We start from the raw sequence: 21,267 nt of genomic DNA on the forward strand, positions 1-21,267 counted from the left end.
ATATCCTTCAATGATGGAAGGCAGTAGTAAAAGGTGTAGGAGGTAAGGAATTTATTCATCATGAATTAATGCCCAAAATAAGAGTTTGTTTTTAAGTTGTAAATATTGATTTACATTGTCTTACACTAAAGGCCTACAAACCTAAGAGAATTAGTATTACTTTCTTCTTTATAAATAGAAACTAAAAGAATCTCAAAACTCTCAATTAATATTAAGACAAAAATTCTTATCTATAAAAATTTCAAAAACTTAAGCAATAGATTATTTCTAAATAAATGGGGATAAAGTAAATATTTTTAGTTAGAATTACAGAATTCAGAATCAATAAAGAGTATACGCTTTGAGATATTTGGAGAAGTTTTTCAAATGTTAAATGTCAGATTAGTTTGACCATCATTTGCATTTGTCATACCAATATTATGTTAAATTTTAATTAAAACCCTTCTTAAAACTAATGTCTTACTTTAGTTATTAGGATGAAAATCATTTTAAAGATTACAAAAACCTGTAATTTGGAAAGTAACTTAGCATTTTAAATGAATAAAATAAAAGACATTAAAGAAATTAATTTTCTGTGACCAAAGTCCGTATTTGATTATTTTTCACATAGTTATGTTAAATGTTTATAAGCAAGTGCTTGGTCATTTGGCATATTATTAAATTATAATATATTTCATTTTGTATGCTAGTTGTTTACCAAAATCAATATAAGAAAATTAGTTTTCTAATTAAATATGAAAGAAGGTATCACTATACTTAGAGTATACGTTCTAAAATTGATTATTTGTTGTTCCATTAATATTTCATTAGTCACATATTTCATAATTTTTACTTTGTATTATTCTGAGTTTGTAAGCATTTGATTAGTGAAAGATGTTGACTCATTTAAAATATCCCTGAGAGTATAAATAGTATAATAGGTTCCCATTGTACAGATAAGGTGATGAAATTCAGGGTGGTCCAATAACTTGGTAATCAGAAAATTGCCAGTTGGCAGAGGTGTGATTTGAGCCCTTTTCTGCCTGTCCCTAACTAAGTCAGTGTACTTTCTGTAGTACCAAGCTGCTATTCCATTTTCCCCTGAGAAAAATGTTTAGCAATATTACTATAGAATTGTTCATTAAAAGAAAACAGATTTAAAAATACCCAAGCATCACAAAATCTGCTCTTCAGAGAAAGTTCATTGAATCTCCTGATTGCTAAATTCATACTTGGCTGTGTTCATGTTTTTATTGAGGCAACCCATCTTTAGTAGTTTATCTAATATAAACTGTCAAAATACATCTTATAAAGGCATTTTAGTAGGTTAAAAATATTTTTAAAAATATGTACCTGCTGCTAGTAATCATATATTGTAGGCGGTATTGTCTCTCTACATGAGAAAATAAGAGGTTGTTTTCTTTTTTAAATAAATAATTTGTGACTATTAGTGTAGAGATTATGCACCTAGTCTTTTGTGGCATACCACTTTAGTTCTAAAGTTACATCTTTTAAATTGTTTCTGGATGAAATAGAGTCAGATAATTTCTAATTGATTTTTTTATGCCTATTTGTATGTGAAGGGCAAAAAAATATACTAACTGCATTTAAAACTATGGGGAGAGTGACAGAAGGGGCGAAGGAAAGGGAGAGAATTTCAATAAAGGACATGCTGCCAATATTCAACAGAGGACAATAAATAATGTTTAGCAGTCCATCCAGCCCTTCAGCTAGGAAGATACATTATTGTTATTCCAATTAGCTCATATCTAATAGTGTTGCTAAGCATTTGATATCAGATATAACCAAGCCACAGAATTATTTGCCTAGCTTTTTGGCTAAGAAAGAATAGAAATATCCAGAAGACATCGTTGCAGATAGCTTGAATATTATAAATCTCTTTGTAATTTATTTTAATTTATTTTGTATAATCAATCTTAAAATTTCCTGACTACTTCTGTTATTTAAAAATATGTTTTAGGCTTTACCCAATAACCTTTGTTTTTTTGATATCTGTATGGTTATTTATTCATCATGGTCACGTTAGAATGGATAAAATTGCCGAAATGTGTATTTAGCTTTTTGGATTTTTGGCAAGAGTAGTCAAGAATAGGCAAGAATAGTGTGGAATTAAGATAAACATGAAATGAAAATTATTTTAATGCTAGTATGAAGGTAATTTGACATTTTTTTAAAATTAAAGTTTATTGGGTTGACAATTGTTAGTAAAGTTACATAGATTTCAGGTGTACAATTCTGTAATACATCATCTGTAATTAATTTGGCATTTTTGTTCACGTATCCTGAAATGCTAGTGGAGATACTGTCCCTTGGTAAAGTTTATCTACCTTCTTTTTTTTATTTTCTTGAAAGGAATAGTGTCAGATATATACATAATTAGTCTATATTTGCAGGGGAGAAAATCAGTTTAAGAATACCCTAGTATTCTAACAATTGTCAGTTCTGTGTGTCAATATATGTCTGTGCTTTTAGTGACAAATGGAACAGAAGCCTTATAATAAATCTTGACCTTGCCCTGCAATACCCGGTCTACTGAATATATGTCCTCATTACATTTGTTTATATAGCTACCGTAATTAGTTATGAATATTATAGCATTTAGCATAAAAGATATAGCAGTTTGTATTTCTCTATAAGAATGTTTTAGTCACTTTGACTTTAAATAGTGTAGCCCTGGTAGCAGGTTATTTTCTCACTCATCTTTTACCAGATACTGTAGCACTGTATTAAATGATAAATGTAGCAAGAAAATGTTATCTTGTTTTCTTATTGAAGTGTTCCATGTTTTCTAGTTTTTACTACTAAAATATGGGAAATCATACAAAATGATGTTTTGGAAATATTGTACCCTCAGCTATGAACGTATCAGTCAGGTGCCAGTGAAATTTGCTCCCTTAGAAAATGTATTTATATCTGTATCAAAATTTAATGTATAATTCTGAACACTCAATGATAGCCTTTAGTTAGGTACGAATAGTGATTTTTTTTTTTCATTCAAATTCATTTCATTCAATTTCTATTAGGATTTAACAAGACTGAAAAAGTGCATTTTACTTGGGGGCTGGAGGTGAGAGAAGGATGGATATACAGAATAACCTCTTCACCTGTATTTTTAAATATAATGATAACACTTAAGCTAAGGTCCATTCCAAAAAATGCTGGTAACCATGCAGCTATAATAGAATTTTATTTTATGCAAGACTAATTGCCACATGACCCTAACCTCAGGATGTCAAGTTGGTTATTTAAGCATTTTGAAAATTCAAATCTGTATAGTTTAGATTAATCTCAGTTGTGATTGAAGTTATTTCCAGTTTTTGAAAAATGGGAAACCAAATCCCTGCTAATAGTACAGTAGGGGGAGGGAGGAGACTTTGCCCCCCAGGGGACAGTGGTAATGTCTGCATACATTTCCGATTGTCACAACTGAGGGAGTGCCACTGGCATCAGGTGGGTAGGGGCCAGGGAGGCTGCTACATACCCTCCAATGCAAAGGATAGTCTCCCGCAGCAAAGACTGATCTGGTCCAAGGTATCAATGTGCTGAGAGTGAGAAACACCTTCAGTAGCAGGATGATCACAAACGTCACATATTGTGAATTATCAGAGCAGGCTCATAAAAAACACAGAAAGCCACCTATAAATAGTAGTTTATAAGCAAAAATTGCCTTACTGGTTAATATAAAAACTATTTTATGTGTAAAATTTTATTTGTAAAACATAGTTTGTTTTTTTGAATTATGAAAAGTCACTAGTCATTCAGCAAATATTTGAGTCCCACGGTGTGCACTGGTCCCTGTTCTAGGCTCTAAGGATGCAGTGGTGAACAAAACAGTTCCTACATTAAGGAGCTTACATTCTAATTGGGAGAGACAGGCCATAAACAAATACATGGTATAGAAGGTAAATATAATGAAGTATAGTAAAGTTGGGTAAGTGATAGAGAGGAATGATTGATGATACAGTCAGGGAAGGCCTTTGTCATAGTGACACTGAGCAGAGACCTGGAACTCAAGCATGTCACTGATATGAGAGGAAGCGCATTCCAGGGAGAGGAAAGGACCCATGCCAGCACCCTGGGCTGGGAGCATGCTTGTCATTTTTAAGCAACAGTAAGGAGGCTTGTGTCTTGAGTGAGTTAGGAAGAGAGTAGTAGGAGATAATACGAGCTAATTGGATGTGAAGACTTTGTTTTGCTAGGATGTTCAGTGGTCGGGACTTTGGAAGCTATTGGAGGGTTTTGAGCAGTTACACACACTCATTTACATTTTATAAAGAAAACTGATTGCTGGGAAGAATAAGTTGCGGGATAAGAATATCAGTAGGAAGACCAGTTGCTAGACTATTAAATTAAAGTCCAAACATTAGATGATTATGGGAGTGGTGGAAGTACTGAGAAGTGGTCCATTATAGTTTGAAGAGCTAACAGGATTTGGATGTGGGGTGTGAGATCGAAAGTGACAAGTTGAGGATGTTGCCAAGATTTTATTGCCCCAACAACTGGAAGAATAGAGAGACCATTTACTGAGATGGAGAAGTCTGGAGGAAAAGTAGGTTTTAGGAAGAAGTTAAAGATTTTGGTTTTACTTGTGTACATGTTTACTTGAAGATGCCTATTTGACACCCAAGAGGAGATGTTAACTAGACAGATATAAGAATCTGGATTTCAGAGGAGTGGTCTGCGATATAAATTTAGCAGCTTTTGGTAGGGAACAAACCTGGGGAAAGGCACTGGATAGAAAAAGGAAAATTTATTCAGATAACAGTTTGCAAATCGAGGAGTTGCAGCCTCTGGTAGAAACTCAGAGAGTGTTCAGCCAAGACAAAAGAGAGGCTATTTCTTATAGAGAACTTCCCAACTGTTCTTCATGGTACCTATCAGTTTCATGTAAATGAGGTTTTCAAATTGTAGTTTGGATGGGATGGTGTAAGTGCAAATAAGGGGACATTTTGTACCATTCTGATTGGTCAGGGCAGGTCACAGTCTGTCGGTTGGTAGATAGCATGGCAGTGACAGAATAAAGAACTTCTCTGTGTTGGTTGACTCAGGCAGCATAAATAGAGCATAGTGTAGGAAACAGAGTTCAGCTCGTGGTTCTTTAACATACAGTATGTGTAAGAAGTCCCTGTCAGAAAACCGTCTCTGGACTCGAATTTTGAATTTAAGCCCACTTAACCAGAGGGAATCCATGTCCATTTCGGACAAGATAAATTCCTCCTCAGGGTTCACATTAGATAATTTTCTTCTCAGAGTCCACACAGCATAAAGATGGTATTTAAAGTCATGGGACCTGGTAGATTTTCTAGGAAGTAAGCATAGATAGAGAAGAAAAGAGGTCTGAAGACCAAGCCTTGGGTGCCCTTAAATTTTAGTGGTCAGAAAGATGGAGAGTGACCAAAAAGATGCCTGGGAAGGATCAGCCAGTGAAACAGGAGAACAGTGGTGAAAGAGGGGGTCAGTGAAGTTGATACTGTATCAAAGGAGAAATTATAACAGTGTACCATGGCATGTAAACAAGTAGCATGAAAGTATTGGGGGGAGGCAGTGATGAATGGTGAAATGGTTGGATTAAGAGATTGGCGGTCCCATTGAGGTTGACAATGTGATGTGTTAGCATTGATGGCTCTCAGGCAGTTAGCTTGAAAGATAGGAGGTAGTGTTCAGAAGATGGTGTGCTTGAATTTGCAATTATGATATGGGTAGAGTTATGGGAAATGATGAAGTATAGGATATAATCATAGAACTTAGATTGAGGTTAGGATAGAAAACAAAGATTATTGGAAGAAATGAGTTTGAGGAATTCACAGACCACGTATTAGGATTATTTGCCAGATCATAAGTAGCCAAATCTGACTCTTGGTTTATTTTCATTTAGCTGCATTAGGAAGTGATGCCCCTACTACTCCCTAGTTTTATAACCTTTTGAAATTTTAAATGATAATAATTCCAAAAGATTACCAGATAGGAATATTATTTCATGTAAGTGCCTCCTCTTCCTCTGTTGGTTTGTGTGACATGTGTGTCTGTGTACATGTTGCTTATGTGTTTCTTTTTCTGTGTTTATCTCTTACAAGTGTGTAACAGTCTTTGTAGGTATTATTCTCTGTCTCTTTACGTGTTGGGGGAGGAGACTGTGTTCGTTTGTCTAGCTTTCTATCTCATGTTCATTCATTCATTCATTCATTCATTCATTCATTCATTCATTCAATAAATACTTATTGTGAGCACCTGCCGTGAGCTAGAGCTAGTTGTAGGCTCCAGGGTCTCATCAGTGAACAAAACAGGCAAAAGTCCCCGTCTTTAAGAAACTTACATGCTATTGAAAGACAGACAGTACATAAAGAAATAAATATATATCAAATGGAAGTAAGTATGTACTATGGAAAAATAAAATAGGCCAAGGGGATAGGGAATGATGGGATTTTCTGTACTTTGGAAAAATAAGCAAATAGGCCCTGGTGAAAATAAGCCAGTGGGTCTCTGATAAGGCGATACTGAAGCAGAGACCTGAAGGAAGTAAACGTGGTTATCTGGGGAAAGAGTTTGCTGGAAGAACAAATGGAGCAGTCCTGCTGTGCGAGGCTGCTTTGATATGTCTGACAAACGGAAGGAGATCAGTGTGGTTGGATCAGAGGGGGCCAGAAGTGGTAGATGATATTAGAGGGCCAGTCTGACGCTTCCTCTCTCCTTTTTTTCCCTCTGTCTCTCATATCCTTTCCTATAACTTGTTTGACATTTTTTTTTTTGTCTCTTCTTTCACAGGCCATATGTAACTAAATTTTATTTTATATTTTGTTATATGTGTTTTAAAAAACTTATTTTTTATTTCTAAAATTAAAGTATTTTCATATTTTATATTTCATGATCACCGCTTTCTTTTTACTATAATTTCATTTTTTGGGGCCTTTTATATTATAAAATATATACATACAGAGGAGTGCACAAAAATCAAAACCTGGCTCAGTGAATTACTGCAAAGCCTTTTTGAGCAACGTTCTTTAAGTTTTATTCTTTTTGTTACATTAGATATAGTTAGTTTGTTTTCATTGCTAGGGATATTGCTATAAATGTTCATAGAATTTCATTTAGTATAAAACAGTTTATTTAGCCATTCTATTGATGGACATTTCCATTGTTTCCAGTTTTGGGCTGTTACAAATAGCGCTACCATAAGCAACCTTGTTCATGTTTTTTGCTGTACATGTGCGTGTGTTTCACTTAGATGTATAGCTAGAGGGGGCAGTGTTCAAAGGTTATGTGTATGTTCCTTTACATACTGTTAAAATAGTTTTCCAAAATGGTCTGCTGATTTAATGTCCTGCTACTTGAGTATATAAATTCAAGTTACTTCACAGCCTTACTAATACTTGTTTAAGCCTTCCTAAAGTTAATTATTTTGGTGGGGGTGAGCAGAGCTTAATTGTGTTTTAATTTGCATTTCTCCAATGACTAATGGTATTGAGCCCCTTTTTGTATATTGACTGACTGTATAAATAGTCTATTTTGGTGCAATATGCCTGATTATGTATTTTGCCTATTTGGTAGGTGGGTTATTTGACTTTTTTTTTTTTCCTTGTAATGCAGGATGTTTTAACTTTGGACCCTTTTTTGCCTATGTGTATTGTAATTTACTTTCACTCTGTGGCTTACTTTTTCACTCTCTTAATGGTGTTTTTTGATGAACAGAAGTTTTTAATTTTGATGTACTCCAATTTACCAATCTTTTCTTTTCTGCTTAGTGCTTTTTTGGGTTTAATTTAATAATTCTATTTCTAGCCCCCAAATGATCAATATAATTCTCCTATATTGTCTTACAAGTATTATATTTTTCATATTTCCACCTGGAATTGATTTTTGTGATCCTTATGAGGTAGGAGTCAGGGTTTCATTTTTTTCACAGATGGATATCCAATTGATTTACCACCACTTATTGAGAAGATAATTTTTTCCACTCTGCAATGCCATCTTTGTCATAAGAACCACATATGTGTGTATCTGTTTCTGGTTCTTTTCTAGGCCATTGGCGTATTTATCTATCCTTGTGGTTATACCACACTATTGTAACTATAGTTTCATAATAAATCTTGTTATCCAGTAGAGGAGTGTTTCTCAACTTTTTTTTCATTATCATGACTCCACTAAGGGGTCTTTAAAAATATCTTTCCCCCTCCCTTCTATGAAGTTAAATACTAAGGAATAAGATTTTGTCAGGCAGGACTGATTTGTGTATGGCCACAAACCATTGAATAGCTAAGATTGTTTTTATTCCATTCAGGAACCAATCTTCTCCTTCCTGGGGGCGATATACCCCTACTGTGAATACATGCAGTAGAGCAAACCCTCCCACCTTGTTCTTTTTATATAGAAGTGGTGTGCTAGTCTTTGTGTTTGTTTGTTCCTATGAAATTTAGAAACAGCTTACTTAGCAATTCTGCAAAGCAAAACAAGTAAAACAAAAACTCCCCCCAGTAGAGTATATACTCCAATGGTGGGGGATTTTTATTGTGATTGTATTAGTTCTGTATGTCAGTTTGGACAGTTGACATCTTTACTGAGTTTCCCGATCACAAGCATAATACAGCTTTAAGAAGAAAATTGCCTCAAGAAGAAATTGGAAACATGGGTAGTCCTGCAATCATGAGTGAGTTGTTAAAGCGTTTCATGCAGCGAATATTAATACTCATAGATTTACTAGTGAGTTGTAGCTCTAGTAAATATGAAAAGTAAACAATAATTCCAGTCTTATACAAACTCTTTAAAAGAACAGATAAAAAGAGAACTTGTCCCAACTCATTTTATGTGTGTAGCAAATATTTGATGCATAACTTCTCAAGGCTAATAAGAGAAAGAAGATTATAGACTAGTCTGATTATGAACATAGGTAAATAACTCCTGAACAAAATATTAACAAACTGAATCTGGTTATGTATAATCAGCCTGATGAAGTTGAGTGTATCTTAGGAATGAAATGTTGTTTTTTACATTAGAAAATCAGTATATTTTACCACAACAGCAGATGAGGGAAAAAAATTTGGGTATATGAAGACTATGTATCAATGTATGAAGACAAAGATAAAATTCAGCATTCATTCATGTTACGAATTCTTAGCAAACTAGAACTAGAAATCTTCGTTAAAGAGATAACAGGTCTCCAAAAAAGAAAAGAAAACAAAAAACCACGAAACAACACACAACAGCTATCTCACGCGTAATGATGAAATGTTGATCTCTTTCCCTCCAAGTTGGGGGACAAGGCACAATTGCCCAATACATTTCCTGTCACCATTGTTATTAAACATAGTGCTAGGAGGTCAGTTAGTGAGGCAAGAGCAGAAAGAAGTGGTGTAACTGCTTAGCTTAAAGAAATAAAACTGTCATGACTCTTAGATGATATGACTGTGTAAATGATTTATCCGTACATTCTTTTGGGTTTTTAAGAAAGTTTAGGAAGTATGACTACAAAACAATATTTTAAAAATCAATTCTATCTCTATGCTAACAAACAACCCGTTAGACAATGAAGTTAATAGCAAAACCATTTATAATAGAATCAAGAAACAGGAAGTTCCTGAAATAAATCTGACAAAAAAAAGTACAAGACCTCTGGGGGAAATTGTGAAGCTTAATGGAGAAAGTATGTTACATATGTGTGTATGTCTGAGTGTGTGTTTTAACTTGAAAATCTAATTTAAATATTTTTATGGCAATACAAATTAACTGGAATAACCAAGACATTCCTGAAAAATAACAAGAAGGGATGACTTGGCCTGCTAGGTATGGAGAATTATTACAAAGCCGTAGTAACTAAGACATGTGTCATTGGTACAGTGATAAACGAACCGAGAGAACAGAAGAGAGCCCACATCAGATTCATGCATGTATGGACACTTGACCTCTGATCACTGAGGAAACGACTGCTTTTTAAATAATCCACCCTGGAACAATGGGTTATCCATACAGTAAAAGTAAATTCAGACCCCTATCTTTCACTGTACTCAACAGAGTAAACACCAATTTCATATGGATTGGTGACCTAAATGCCAAAGGCTTTTAAAGGCTTTAGAAGATAATATAGGAGAATGCCATTACTACCTTAGGATTAGGAAAGATTTCTTAAATAGGAAATAAAAAGCACCAAAGGAAAAGATTGATAAATTGGACTACATTAAAATTAACAACTTAGGGTTATCAAAAGATACCATGAAAGCAATGTAAAGGTACACTCAGAATAGGAGAAGATATTTGCAATATGCAAATGAAACAGTAGTATCCAAAATACATGAGCAATGAGTCGTAACCTTTACCTTGCATAGGGATGTGGAAGCGAATGCGATAGGGAAGGAATGCACAGAGGAAAGCCTCTGCATGGTTTCAAATGTTCTCCTTCTTGAGAGAATGGTGCCACTTTTCTCTAAACTTGTATTTTATGCATTTATCTGTATATAAGCACATTGTTTAACCAAAAGTGGGAAGAAATGAAAACAAAGAAATACAGCTATTATATTAGCTTGCTAGGGGTGCATAAGAAAATATCAGAGACTGGGAGACTTCAACAACAGAAATCCATTTTCTCACAGTTCTGGAGGCTAGAAGTCCAAGATGAAGATGTCAGGCAGGTTTGTTTTCTCCTGAGGCCTTTCCTTGGCTTGTAGATGACCTTGTCGCTCTGTGCTCACAGTCTTTCCTCTGTGCTTGAGTGTCCCTGATGTCTTTCCTGTTTCTAAATTTCCTATTCTTAATAAGGATACCAGTCAGATTGCATTAGTGCTGACCCTAAGGGTCTCATTTTATTTTATTTTTAATATTTTTTTGTTTTTCAATTACAGTTGACATCCAATATTATATTAGTTTCAGGTTTACAACACAGTGATTAGACATTTATATAACTTATGAAGTGATCACCCCAGTAAATCCAGTACCCATTTGACACCATACATAGTTACCAAAATGTTAATGACTATATTCCTCATGCTATGCTCTACATCCCCATGACTGTTTTGAAACAAGCAATTTGACCCTCTTGACCCCTCCCTGCTTCACCCATCTCCTCAAACCTCCTCCCCATTCAGCAACCATCAAAATGTTTTCTGTATCTATGAGTTTGTTTCTGTTTTGATTGTCCATTTATCCTGTTCTTTACATTCTACATATAAGTGAACTCGTATGACATTTGTCTTCTCTGTCTGACTTACTCCCCTAGCACAATACCCTCTAGGTCCATCCATGTTGTTGCAGATGGCAAGATTTCATTCTTTTTTCTGGCTGAGTAATGCTCCATTGTATATATGTTCTTTATCCATTCATCCATTGACGGACATCCAGGTTGCATCGATATCTTTGCTACTGTGAAGAATGCTGCAGTGGGCATATGGATGCACATGTCCCATTGCAGTGGTGTTTTGGGTTTCTTTGGATAAACACCCAGAAGTGGGATTACTGGGTCCTTCTTTGTCTCTTATTATGGCCTTTTGTTTGTTTGTTTTTTTATTTTTTTTATTTTATGTATGTCAAAAGATTGAAAAGTTAGATGTAAACTGAAACATACAAATGATAAGTCTTCCTATGATGTAATTAAAATACAGTAAAAATTTTAATGACATTTACAAAATCTTTTAGAAGTTCAGAGCACCCCTCTTGAGCTTTTGATTATCTTAGTATTTTAATCTCATAATTACAACATATCAGTACTCTACTTAAAATGCATATATATACATATATATGTATACACACATTTAATTGTAGTTGACATTCAGTATTAATCTACTGCAGCTTCGGGTGTGCAGCACAGTGGTCAGACACTTACCCAGTCTATGAAGTGATCCCCCTGATAAGTCCAGTGCCCATCTGGCACCCTATGTAATCTTTGCAATATTATTGATTATGTTCCCCATACTGTATTCACATCCCACCCTATGTCTTTTGATTGGAGCACTTAATCCATTTACATAGAAAGTAATTGTTGATAGATATGTAATTATTGCCATGTTATTATTCATAGTTTTGATCTTTTTTTCTTCTTCTTAAAGAAGTCCCTTTAACATTTCTTGTAATACTGGTTTGGTGTTTATGAACTCCTTTAGCTTTTTCTTGTCTGGGAAGCTCTTTGTCCCTTGATTCTAAATGACAGCTTTGCTGGGGAGAGTAATCTTAGTTGTAGGTCCTTACTTTTCATCACTTTGAATATTTCATGCCAGTCCCTTCTGGCTTGCAAATCTTCTGTTGAGAAATCAGCTGAGGGTCTTATGTGAGCCTCTTTGTAGGTAACTGCTTTTCTCTGGCTGCTTTTAAGATTCTTTCTGTCTTTAACCTTTGACGTTTAATTATGATGTGTCTTGGTGTGGGCCTCTTTAGATTAGTCTTATTTGGGACTTTATGCATTTCCTGGGCTTGTATGTCTATTTCCTTCTCCAGGTTAGGGATGTTTTCTGTCATTATTTCTTCAGATGGGTTTTCAATCCCTTGCTCTCTCTCTTCTTCTTCCGGTACCCCTATAATGCACATATTGGTATGATTGATGTTGTCCCACAAGCCCGTTAAACTGTCCTCATTTTTTTTTCTTTTTTGCTGTTCTGATGGGGTGTTTTCTGCTACCTAATCTTCCAAATCACTGATTTGTTCCTCTGCTTTTCATCTGATCTACTGTTGATTCCCTCTAAAGTATACATTTCAGTTATTGTATTCTTTTTTTCTTCTGTTTGTGTTTTATGTTTTCTATCTCCATTTTTATGTTTCCTCTTTGTTGAAGTTCTCCCTGAGATCATTGGGCATCCTTATTACCAGTGTTTTGAACTCTGTATCTGGTAGATTGCTTCTCTCTAGCTTGTTTAGTTCTTTTTCTGGAGCTTTGTTCTGTTCTTTCACTTGGTACATGTTTCTTTGTCTCCCTATTTTTGCAGCTTCCCTGTGTTTATTTCTATGTAGTAGGTAGAGGTGCTATGTCTCCTGGTGCTGGTAGAGTGGCCTTATGTAGTAGGTGTCCTATGGGGCTCAGTGGCAATCTCTCTGGTCACCTGAGCCAGGTATTCCAGGTGTGTCCCTTGTGTGGGTCGTGTGTATTTGAGCCTTGTTTGCTGTTTGTACACCAGTGAGAGGGATTGACCCTCAGGCTAATTGACTGTGAGGATGGACTACAGTAGAGGAGCTATTGTACAGGGGCTGACCCTATGGAGCGGGATTTGCTTTAGTAGGGCTCTGGTGCCTGCCCAGTCTGCTTTTTGGGTTTGTCGTTTGTGGAGGTGGTTGGGTGCTCTGGTGTGGTTTGAAGCTGACCACCATGTGTGTTGTTTCTGGGGCCTCTTGGGAAGGGCTGTGTTGCAGGCCAAGGTCAGCCGATGCCTGTGCCCTGCCCAAGGCCACTTGGTATGAGCTACAAAGTGATCTGTGGACGGTTGCCACTTGTGCTGGGCTTGAAGGTGCCTGGGAAAAGCTAAGCTGCCAACTGCGGCTGGCTGCCACTAGTGCCAGGGTTGCGGCTGCTTACCAAGAGGTACGGGGCATGCCTAAGGGCCTCATTTTAAATTAGTCATCTCTTTAAAGGCCATATCTCCAAATACAGTCACATTCTCTGGGGGAGTTTGGGGAGACACAATTCAACCCCAGCGCTGATTGTGTAGTCAAGATCTTGAATAGCAAATGGGTTTCTGTGATTTTGAATAAAATTTCCCAAGCCAATTTTTGGATTTAAAAAGTGCTATGTCTAAAAAAAAAAGAAGTAAAGATGCTGCACTCTGGAGTACTGTGTGAAATAACTCAAACTATGGCTATGTATGTGTAAACTTGGAATACAACTTTTTTTAAAGTATAAGAGTGATAAAAAATAATTTCTAAGTTACAGTGTATTTTTTACAAATACTCTTAAATGTAAACATAACCAAGTGAATAAATGTAATATCACTAGCTCTTTTAGTTTCATCTCATCCTTACATTTATAAATTCTGGTTGCAAAAAAAATTTGTTTAAGTCTTTTCACTAGGTGAAAAGAGGATGCATTTTATTTGGTCATGTATTGTATTTTTATTACAGTGAGCTCTACTATAACACAATATGTGCATTTCTAAAACTCACCCCACTATGCAAAATCACGCAGTGAAAACCACAGACTGATGGGAAAATGGAGGCACAACACTCAAAAATTTAGTGACACTTAAAAGGGTAGGAACCTCATAAAAATAGCAGCACAGTTTTACACATGCTAAATAGTTAAGAAATACATAAATACTGTAATGAACATGACACTGTACCGTAAAAGAAACCTGAAGTTGCCTTGGGGAAGTGGGCATGAGACGGGTTGTGGTGTGTGAGTTACTGTGAAGTGATGGAAGGAGGGAAGTTGTAATACCAGAGGTAGATAGATGAGTATGGCTCAGAACACACAAGATAAATTGAGGTAGCGGGTAGATGATTGAAGTTGTGAGTGTGTTTGGTGTGATCCTATGTGGCTTGATTTAGCTCCCTGCAGGTTTTTGTGTTTAGGGCTTCTCACAGATAAATCATGTATAAGCGAAAACAGTATGCTTGTGCTCAAATTATTGCTTAATGTATCAATGTTGTTAGAACAAATTTGTGTTTTCAAGCAGTATTGTAGCAGAACTTACTATACCTAATTGTTTCTATTATTCATAGCTCCATCTTTTCATCTTTACATGTGTTGTAAGGATTCTGCATTAGGCTATTTTTACTGAAGTTTTGACATGACTGCTTAATACTTGACTGCCACCTAACACCTTAAGTGTTTTGGTGAATTTTAATTTCTCCTCGGCTAATGAATGGAGCGATTTAGGTGTGGAGTCTGATGTTTGCTTGAGTCTGGTGGGTGATCACTGTGATGATACACAGAAAAGCGTGAGTTCTTTTGTGTCAAGCAAGGGAGTTCTGTTCAATCACCTCCCTATTTTGGGTATGGCTACCAGGATATCTTTAAGCCTTAACCTGAATCAGTATTAAAAAAGAGTTTGGGTGGTTATGTGTGGGGTCCTTCCCATTCATTTGTTGTATTTATCCACTCTGGAATTTTATACCAAAGTTTTGCAGTAATAGGTGTCCAGGAGTAGTCTTTGTTCTTTCACTCGCACTCCTGTGGTCTGTCTGGTTGGTAACAATGAGGGTAAACAAAATGCTTCCCCTTGTTTTCCTGTCCTTCCACCACAGTTTCTTTTAAGACCCTCATTTTTATGCCCTGAACCAGAAAATCAGCTTTCCCTCACAGCATTGCCATTTCTCCTTCCCATCTAGGCGTTCCTTTATATTTCTGCAGTCTTCCTTGCATACGTCCCTGTTACGGCATAAATCACATGGTTGCGGAGTTGTGCAGAGTTGGGTTTTCTCTCTAAATAAACTGCAATACTTGAGGGCGTGGACCATACCTTTATCATTGTTATGTTTCTACTGTATAGTGTAGTGCTTGGCAGTGGTGGTTGGGTGAGAGGGTGGATGGATGAATAAAAGGGCTTAATCCTATTATTCGCTTTCCTCCCTCACTTTGACTTAAGTTTTGTAATCTCTAGGTCTCTTGGACTTTACTATTATGAATCAGGCTTGTGAATTCAAGCCTTTTAGCAGTGCCAAAATAAAATTTCCTTTTGTGGAATGAAAGATTCTACACAATTTCTTTTGTTTTTTGTTTTCTGGAGTATTTTTGCTACAAATAGTAAATGAACATGGCTGATTTGGAACCTTAGGATTCAGGGGTTTTTTTGGGGGGGCACAATGGAGTAGTGAAATCTTATTTTTCACCTTGTTGCTATGAATTAAAAATTCTTTTTCAAAATTTTAAAATATTTATATATTGATTGAATGAAATAAACTCAAAACAAAGGCAGAGTATTTCTTTTAAGACAAAGAGAAATGTTATGGCTCAATTCTTGATCATTATTGCAACTATAAAAAACTTTCTTTTTCTTCTTACAGGACCTCTTTGTTGTTAGACATGAGTTGGCCATAATGAGACTAGCTGCCTTTATGGGCATTACTATGTTAGTTGGAATAACTGGACTTTTTTATACTCAGCTCATTGGCATCATCACAGTAAGTATATTTTTAATGTAAAGCAATGTATTTATCAACATATTCCCTAGTTATAAACTTAATTCTAAAATGTTATGAAAGTTTAGAAATTAAAAGAGAAAGTTACTCATTGTCACTTATATTCCCATTTCTCTATGCCTGTATAATTTTAAACTAGTTATAATCAGTGTACAGAATGTACATACAATTTTTATCCTGCTTTTAAACATTAACGAAGTATTTTTATATAGCTATAGACTTCATGTTTATAGCTTTTAATAGTTGGATGTACTCTGTTAGTGAATCTACCATAATTTAACTAACCGTTTTGCTGTTGATCAGGATCTAGTATGTAGTTACTTTCTCTTACAGAAAATAGTACTTTGAACATCTCCTTTTCCTTTTTAAGCTATTATATCAGGTCAATTCCAAGAAATGGAGTTGCTAGTAGAAACATTTTATTAGTAATTAAATCTTTTGGGTATTTTTTTTTTTTTTGCATGTACTTATTAGTTAATGAGATTTAGCACAACAGAAAAGATCAAAAAGTGAGAAAAAATCATATTGAGTAAGGATTTAAAAGTTTGATAATACATTGCATTGCAGAAGATGTACGGTGAACAGACTTTCTCATAAATTATTGGTGGGGGTATAACTTTGGGTAACCTTTTTAAAGGGCAGATTGTCAATGTCTTTCAAAATTTAAAATACACAGCTCTTTTGACCAACCACTACAAATTTGTAGCAACTATTTATTCACGTCTATGTAAGTAATCATGTATGTTTAAAAAGGTCTTCATTATTATATATAACATATGCATTATGTATGAAAACTTAAGTATTTACCAGAATATATTCAGTGAAAGAAATGTGTAGTAAGAAAATATGTATCAAAACTTACTATAAAGCAATATTATTCAAGAAAGTGTGGTACTGGCATAAGGATAGACATACTATTAAATGAAATGGAATTGAGAGTCCAGAAATATACACATGTATCTGTGGTCAATTATTTTCAACGAGGGTGCCAAGACTATACAATGGGGGAAAGAAAAGTCTTTTCAACAAATTCTGCTGGGACAACTAGATATCCACATGTAAAAGAATGAAATTGGACCCTTACCTCACACCATGTACATATATTAACTCAAAATGGATCATAGACCTAAATGTAAGATCTAAAATTATAAAACTCTTAGAAGAAAACATAGAATTAAACATAGGCAGTAGTATCTTAGATATGACACCAAAAGTGCCAATAACTAAAGATAAAATTGATAAATTGGACCTAATCAAAATTATAAACTTTTGTGATTCAGACGACACTATCAAGAAAGTGAAAAGACAGCTCACAGAATGGGAGATGATATTTGCAAATCATATATCTGATAAGGGACTTGGATCTAGAATCTATGAAGAGCTCCTAACTCAATAAAAAGATGACCTAATTAAAACATGGACAAAGGATCTGAATGGCCATTTCTTCAAAGAAGATATACAAATGGACAATAAATACATGAAAAGATGTTCAACATCATTATTCATCACAAAAATGGAAACCAAAACCATAATGAGTTTTTGAGTGCACACACACTAGGATAGATGTAATAATAAACTGACAGTTGGGTGGCTGGTTGGCTCAGTTGGTTAGAGCGTGGTGCTTTTAACAACAGGGTTGCTGGTTCAATCCCCGCGTGGGCCACTGTGAGCTGTGCTCTCCACAACTAGATTGAAACAACTACTTGACTTGCAACTGATGGGTCCTGGAAAAACACACTTAAGGAAATAAAAGTTAAAAAAAAACCCCACACACACATAAAAAAACCGGACAGGTAGATGTGAAATAAACAGACTGTCAGAAATTTCAAAAAAATAAAAAATGAAAAATAAACTGACAGTAATGAAAGTTAGAGATTCATTATAAAGTGATTGTAAAGTAGTGATTTAATCAAAGTAATTTGTAATTACTTTCTAGTTTGTTCATAAGTCATGTCAAAATTGCCAGATTGTACTTGTGTTTTTTGAATTTCCATTTTTGAATTTACCAAAATCATTAGTATATATTTATATCCCTTGGAATGGGATTTCTCATATTTCCCCAATTTCTTCTGATTAATGACTAGAAATGACATTTGGGAGCGTTGCTGCTAAGAGTACAAGTTGCTTATGAGGGCCATCAGGGGTTATACCTGAGGGTGACAATTTCCTTCTCATCTAGCAGCTCTGGTAGCTTCAGAGAGTCTGGTTTAGCAGCAGAGGCTTCAAGATCTTTTAAAAATCTCTACTTTAAAATTTTAGTGTTCACTACTGAGTTAGACATAAAGTTATTTATCATATTTGTTGGTTTTTAAAACAATTCTTAAGTTTTAAATTGAGCGCCATCCTGAGTAGCGTGATGAAATTTCTCATCCTTCTACTCTGTTCAGTCCCATCTGGGACGTGAATCATCCCTTTGTCCAGCGTATTCGCTCTCTATACTGTACCCACCTGTTAGTCAGTAGCCATCTCTGATTATATTAGATCTACTGTCATGGTATTGCAGTGCTTGTGTTCAAGTAACCCTTATTTAATAATGGTCCCAAAATTCAAGTGTAGTGATGGTGGCAATTTGGTTATGCCAAAGAGAAGCTGTAAAGTGTATGTATGTGTGTATGTATATATTGGAAAAAACATAGTACACAAGTATATAGAGTTCGGTAATATCTGAAGTTTTAGGCATCCACTGGGGGTCTTGGAACGTATACCATTTGAATAAGGGGGCTACTGTATAATATCAGGTTATGTGCTGACTGTATTCCATACTGCCAACCTGTTAATATTTTCAAATTGCACAATTTTCTCTTTTGCTGTAATATTGAACAACATTTCATTGTTTTAAGAGAGGGAGATTGGGTCTGATGTGCAATTTCTAAAACTGCGGAGAAACCACACTTGTTAAATAGTGCTCTCTCCAAAAGTATCACCTCTTTCTGTATACATATGTTACCCTCTCAGAATAGTCTGTACCAGACAGGTCTGATGTCTGTAGAAATTATACAGATACATTCAAAGAATGTGAAACATTCAAAGAAGAATGGAAGTATTAATAGAAAGAAAGAGAGACCAAGAAGCATTTTGGGAAAGCACTGGTAGGAATATCATTTCATTATATAAACTATGTAATTACATAGTTTGAATATAGGCCCATTAAACAACATATAAGCAACAAATGCTAGCTTTTTTAAAGTTTAGATTGAGATTTTGAGGAAGCAGCATATCAATTTTCAGCAGTTTTCCCCATTATTTGTTATTTGGAATAAATAAATAATTTCTCTCCTGTGTAAGAGGAAAAGTGCCATCTTCTTATTGATAGTAGAAATAACAGGATAATCAGAATAATGATAAACTGATACCATTTTAGAGCTAGCAAGAGTAGATTATCTGACCCAGAGAAAATAATTAGAAATTACTTAAATTTAAAAATAATGGATTTCTAATGTCATTTCCAAGGTTAAAAATCAACACAACCGCGTGTTTCTGTGGAACAAACTAATCTTAAACCCAATTTTCAAGGATTACCTTTGATTATTTTTAGATTTAATTTTAAACAGGATTTAATAAATGTTTGTATTTTTACTAAAATTAATATTGAAGTTAAAGTGTTCAAAGTAATTGGCTTTAAAATGTTCTTAATTTAGGGAACAGAGTATTCTAATGATTCCTTACTTAGACTGTTTAGCCTTTTATTCTGTCTCTGAATGAAATGGACAGTGATGTTGTTAGTAGTAAAAGATGTCTGAATTTTTCCTGAGCAGTAGTTCACACACAGCCAAGGATAATGTCCATTCTGACAACCACCGGTACTAATAGTGCTGGGTGATTGTGATAGCCCTGTTTTCAGTCACTGGGCTTGGAGAAAGTTAATCAAGAAGCTCTGTACCAGCTGGGACAGCGCCTTCTGGTGAGGCTCTGACAGTGAGCTATTGTACATCATGACACTGCTCTGACAGTCTGTCTAAATTTTGTACACAAGCATTTTTGTTTTCTGGGCACCATGGAGTTTATGTAATAGCTTAAGCTTTTGATGGTGTCTCTGGAGCTTAGTGCTTTTCTCAGTTGTGGTGAGGTTGAGGGTAAGGTCGGGAAGATGTATTTACTTGCAGTTTTATAAAAGGCTTTAAATTCTCAAAGAAGAAATTGAGCTTTTGCATTTGGTCTCACAGGTACTATTGTTGGACTCTCCTTGAATTACTAAAGGTAGCTTAAAGCAGAGGTTTTCAAATTAAAAGGGAAAATGACCCACCCCCCCTTCAACCCCTATAAATATGGGCTCCTGGTTACCTAATAAATACAGAAAGAATTACAAATGTAGCAGTGACTTAATTTTAACTTGGTAATCTTATACAGTGAAAGTATCTTCTATTCAAAATGTCAATTAGTGGACATACCTGCCTTTTAATATATACCCAGAAATGTAGTCCCGAGATTATTAATCCTTATAATTAAATTTTGCCAAATATCCCACTGAATCAGTGTGGTGAATTAGCAGCATTCAGTACAATCTCTGTACAAATTATGTTTCGTTTACTCAACTTCAAATCAGCATCGCAAATATGGAATTCATTGCTAATTATGCTGAACATAGCTCACTTATATTTCTATAAAGGGAATTCTGTACAGCGTTTTGTTTTCTGTTCTGAATTATATATTTGTTTACTAAAACAAAATGTATTTCTACAGTATTTCAAATTATAATATTAAATGAAATATCTCTCAGTAGCTTTTAAAAACCTAGAAAACTCATTAAAATTTAAAATGTCACTTCTTATATGCTTGTAATGCCTTATACTAATATTGGCTATAATATTTCTTTGAATTTTGGATACAATAGAGAATTTATAGAAACTAGATTCCCCCTCGCCAAGGAATTCGTTTAAATACATACTAAGTTACATTGCCTAGTAATATAAAAGCATTCTTTTAAAAAATGCCTGCTATCATCAAAATTATTATGTGTGTAATTGGATCACTCTTTAGCATAAGCATATTCCTGTGGGAAAATGTATATTGTCTCATCTCTTTGCCCATTATAAGTATTAGAAGTATTTCTGATAAGATTAAAAGTAATTAAAAACAATTTAAATCTATTTTTGTAATAGTGCACGGGGACAGTGTATTTTAATTTCTTAAAGCATTACTAATTGCTTGAGTGATTAAATAGATGCTTTTTTTTTTTGGTGTGGAAGCTAAGCATTTACGAGTTTTCCCTTCTAATTTTCCCTAGAC

General features: G+C 34.9%; 1 protein-coding gene across 6 annotated transcripts in view; it reads left to right on the forward strand.

Annotated features, from left to right (window-relative positions):
• The window catches only part of ZDHHC21 (zDHHC palmitoyltransferase 21), a 69,570-nt gene that overhangs the window by 34,767 nt on the left and 13,536 nt on the right, over positions 1-21,267 (forward strand). For all 6 annotated transcript variants that reach the window (XM_019739179.2, XM_074330377.1, XM_074330375.1 and 3 more), the window contains one exon: positions 15,907-16,023. In XM_019739179.2, the coding sequence (XP_019594738.1) occupies positions 15,907-16,023 (117 nt within the window). The remainder of the gene's footprint in view (positions 1-15,906; positions 16,024-21,267) is intronic.

Source organism: Rhinolophus sinicus, linkage group LG04 (assembly GCF_036562045.2).
Source record: "Rhinolophus sinicus isolate RSC01 linkage group LG04, ASM3656204v1, whole genome shotgun sequence".
NCBI classification, from domain to species: Eukaryota; Metazoa; Chordata; class Mammalia; order Chiroptera; family Rhinolophidae; genus Rhinolophus; species Rhinolophus sinicus.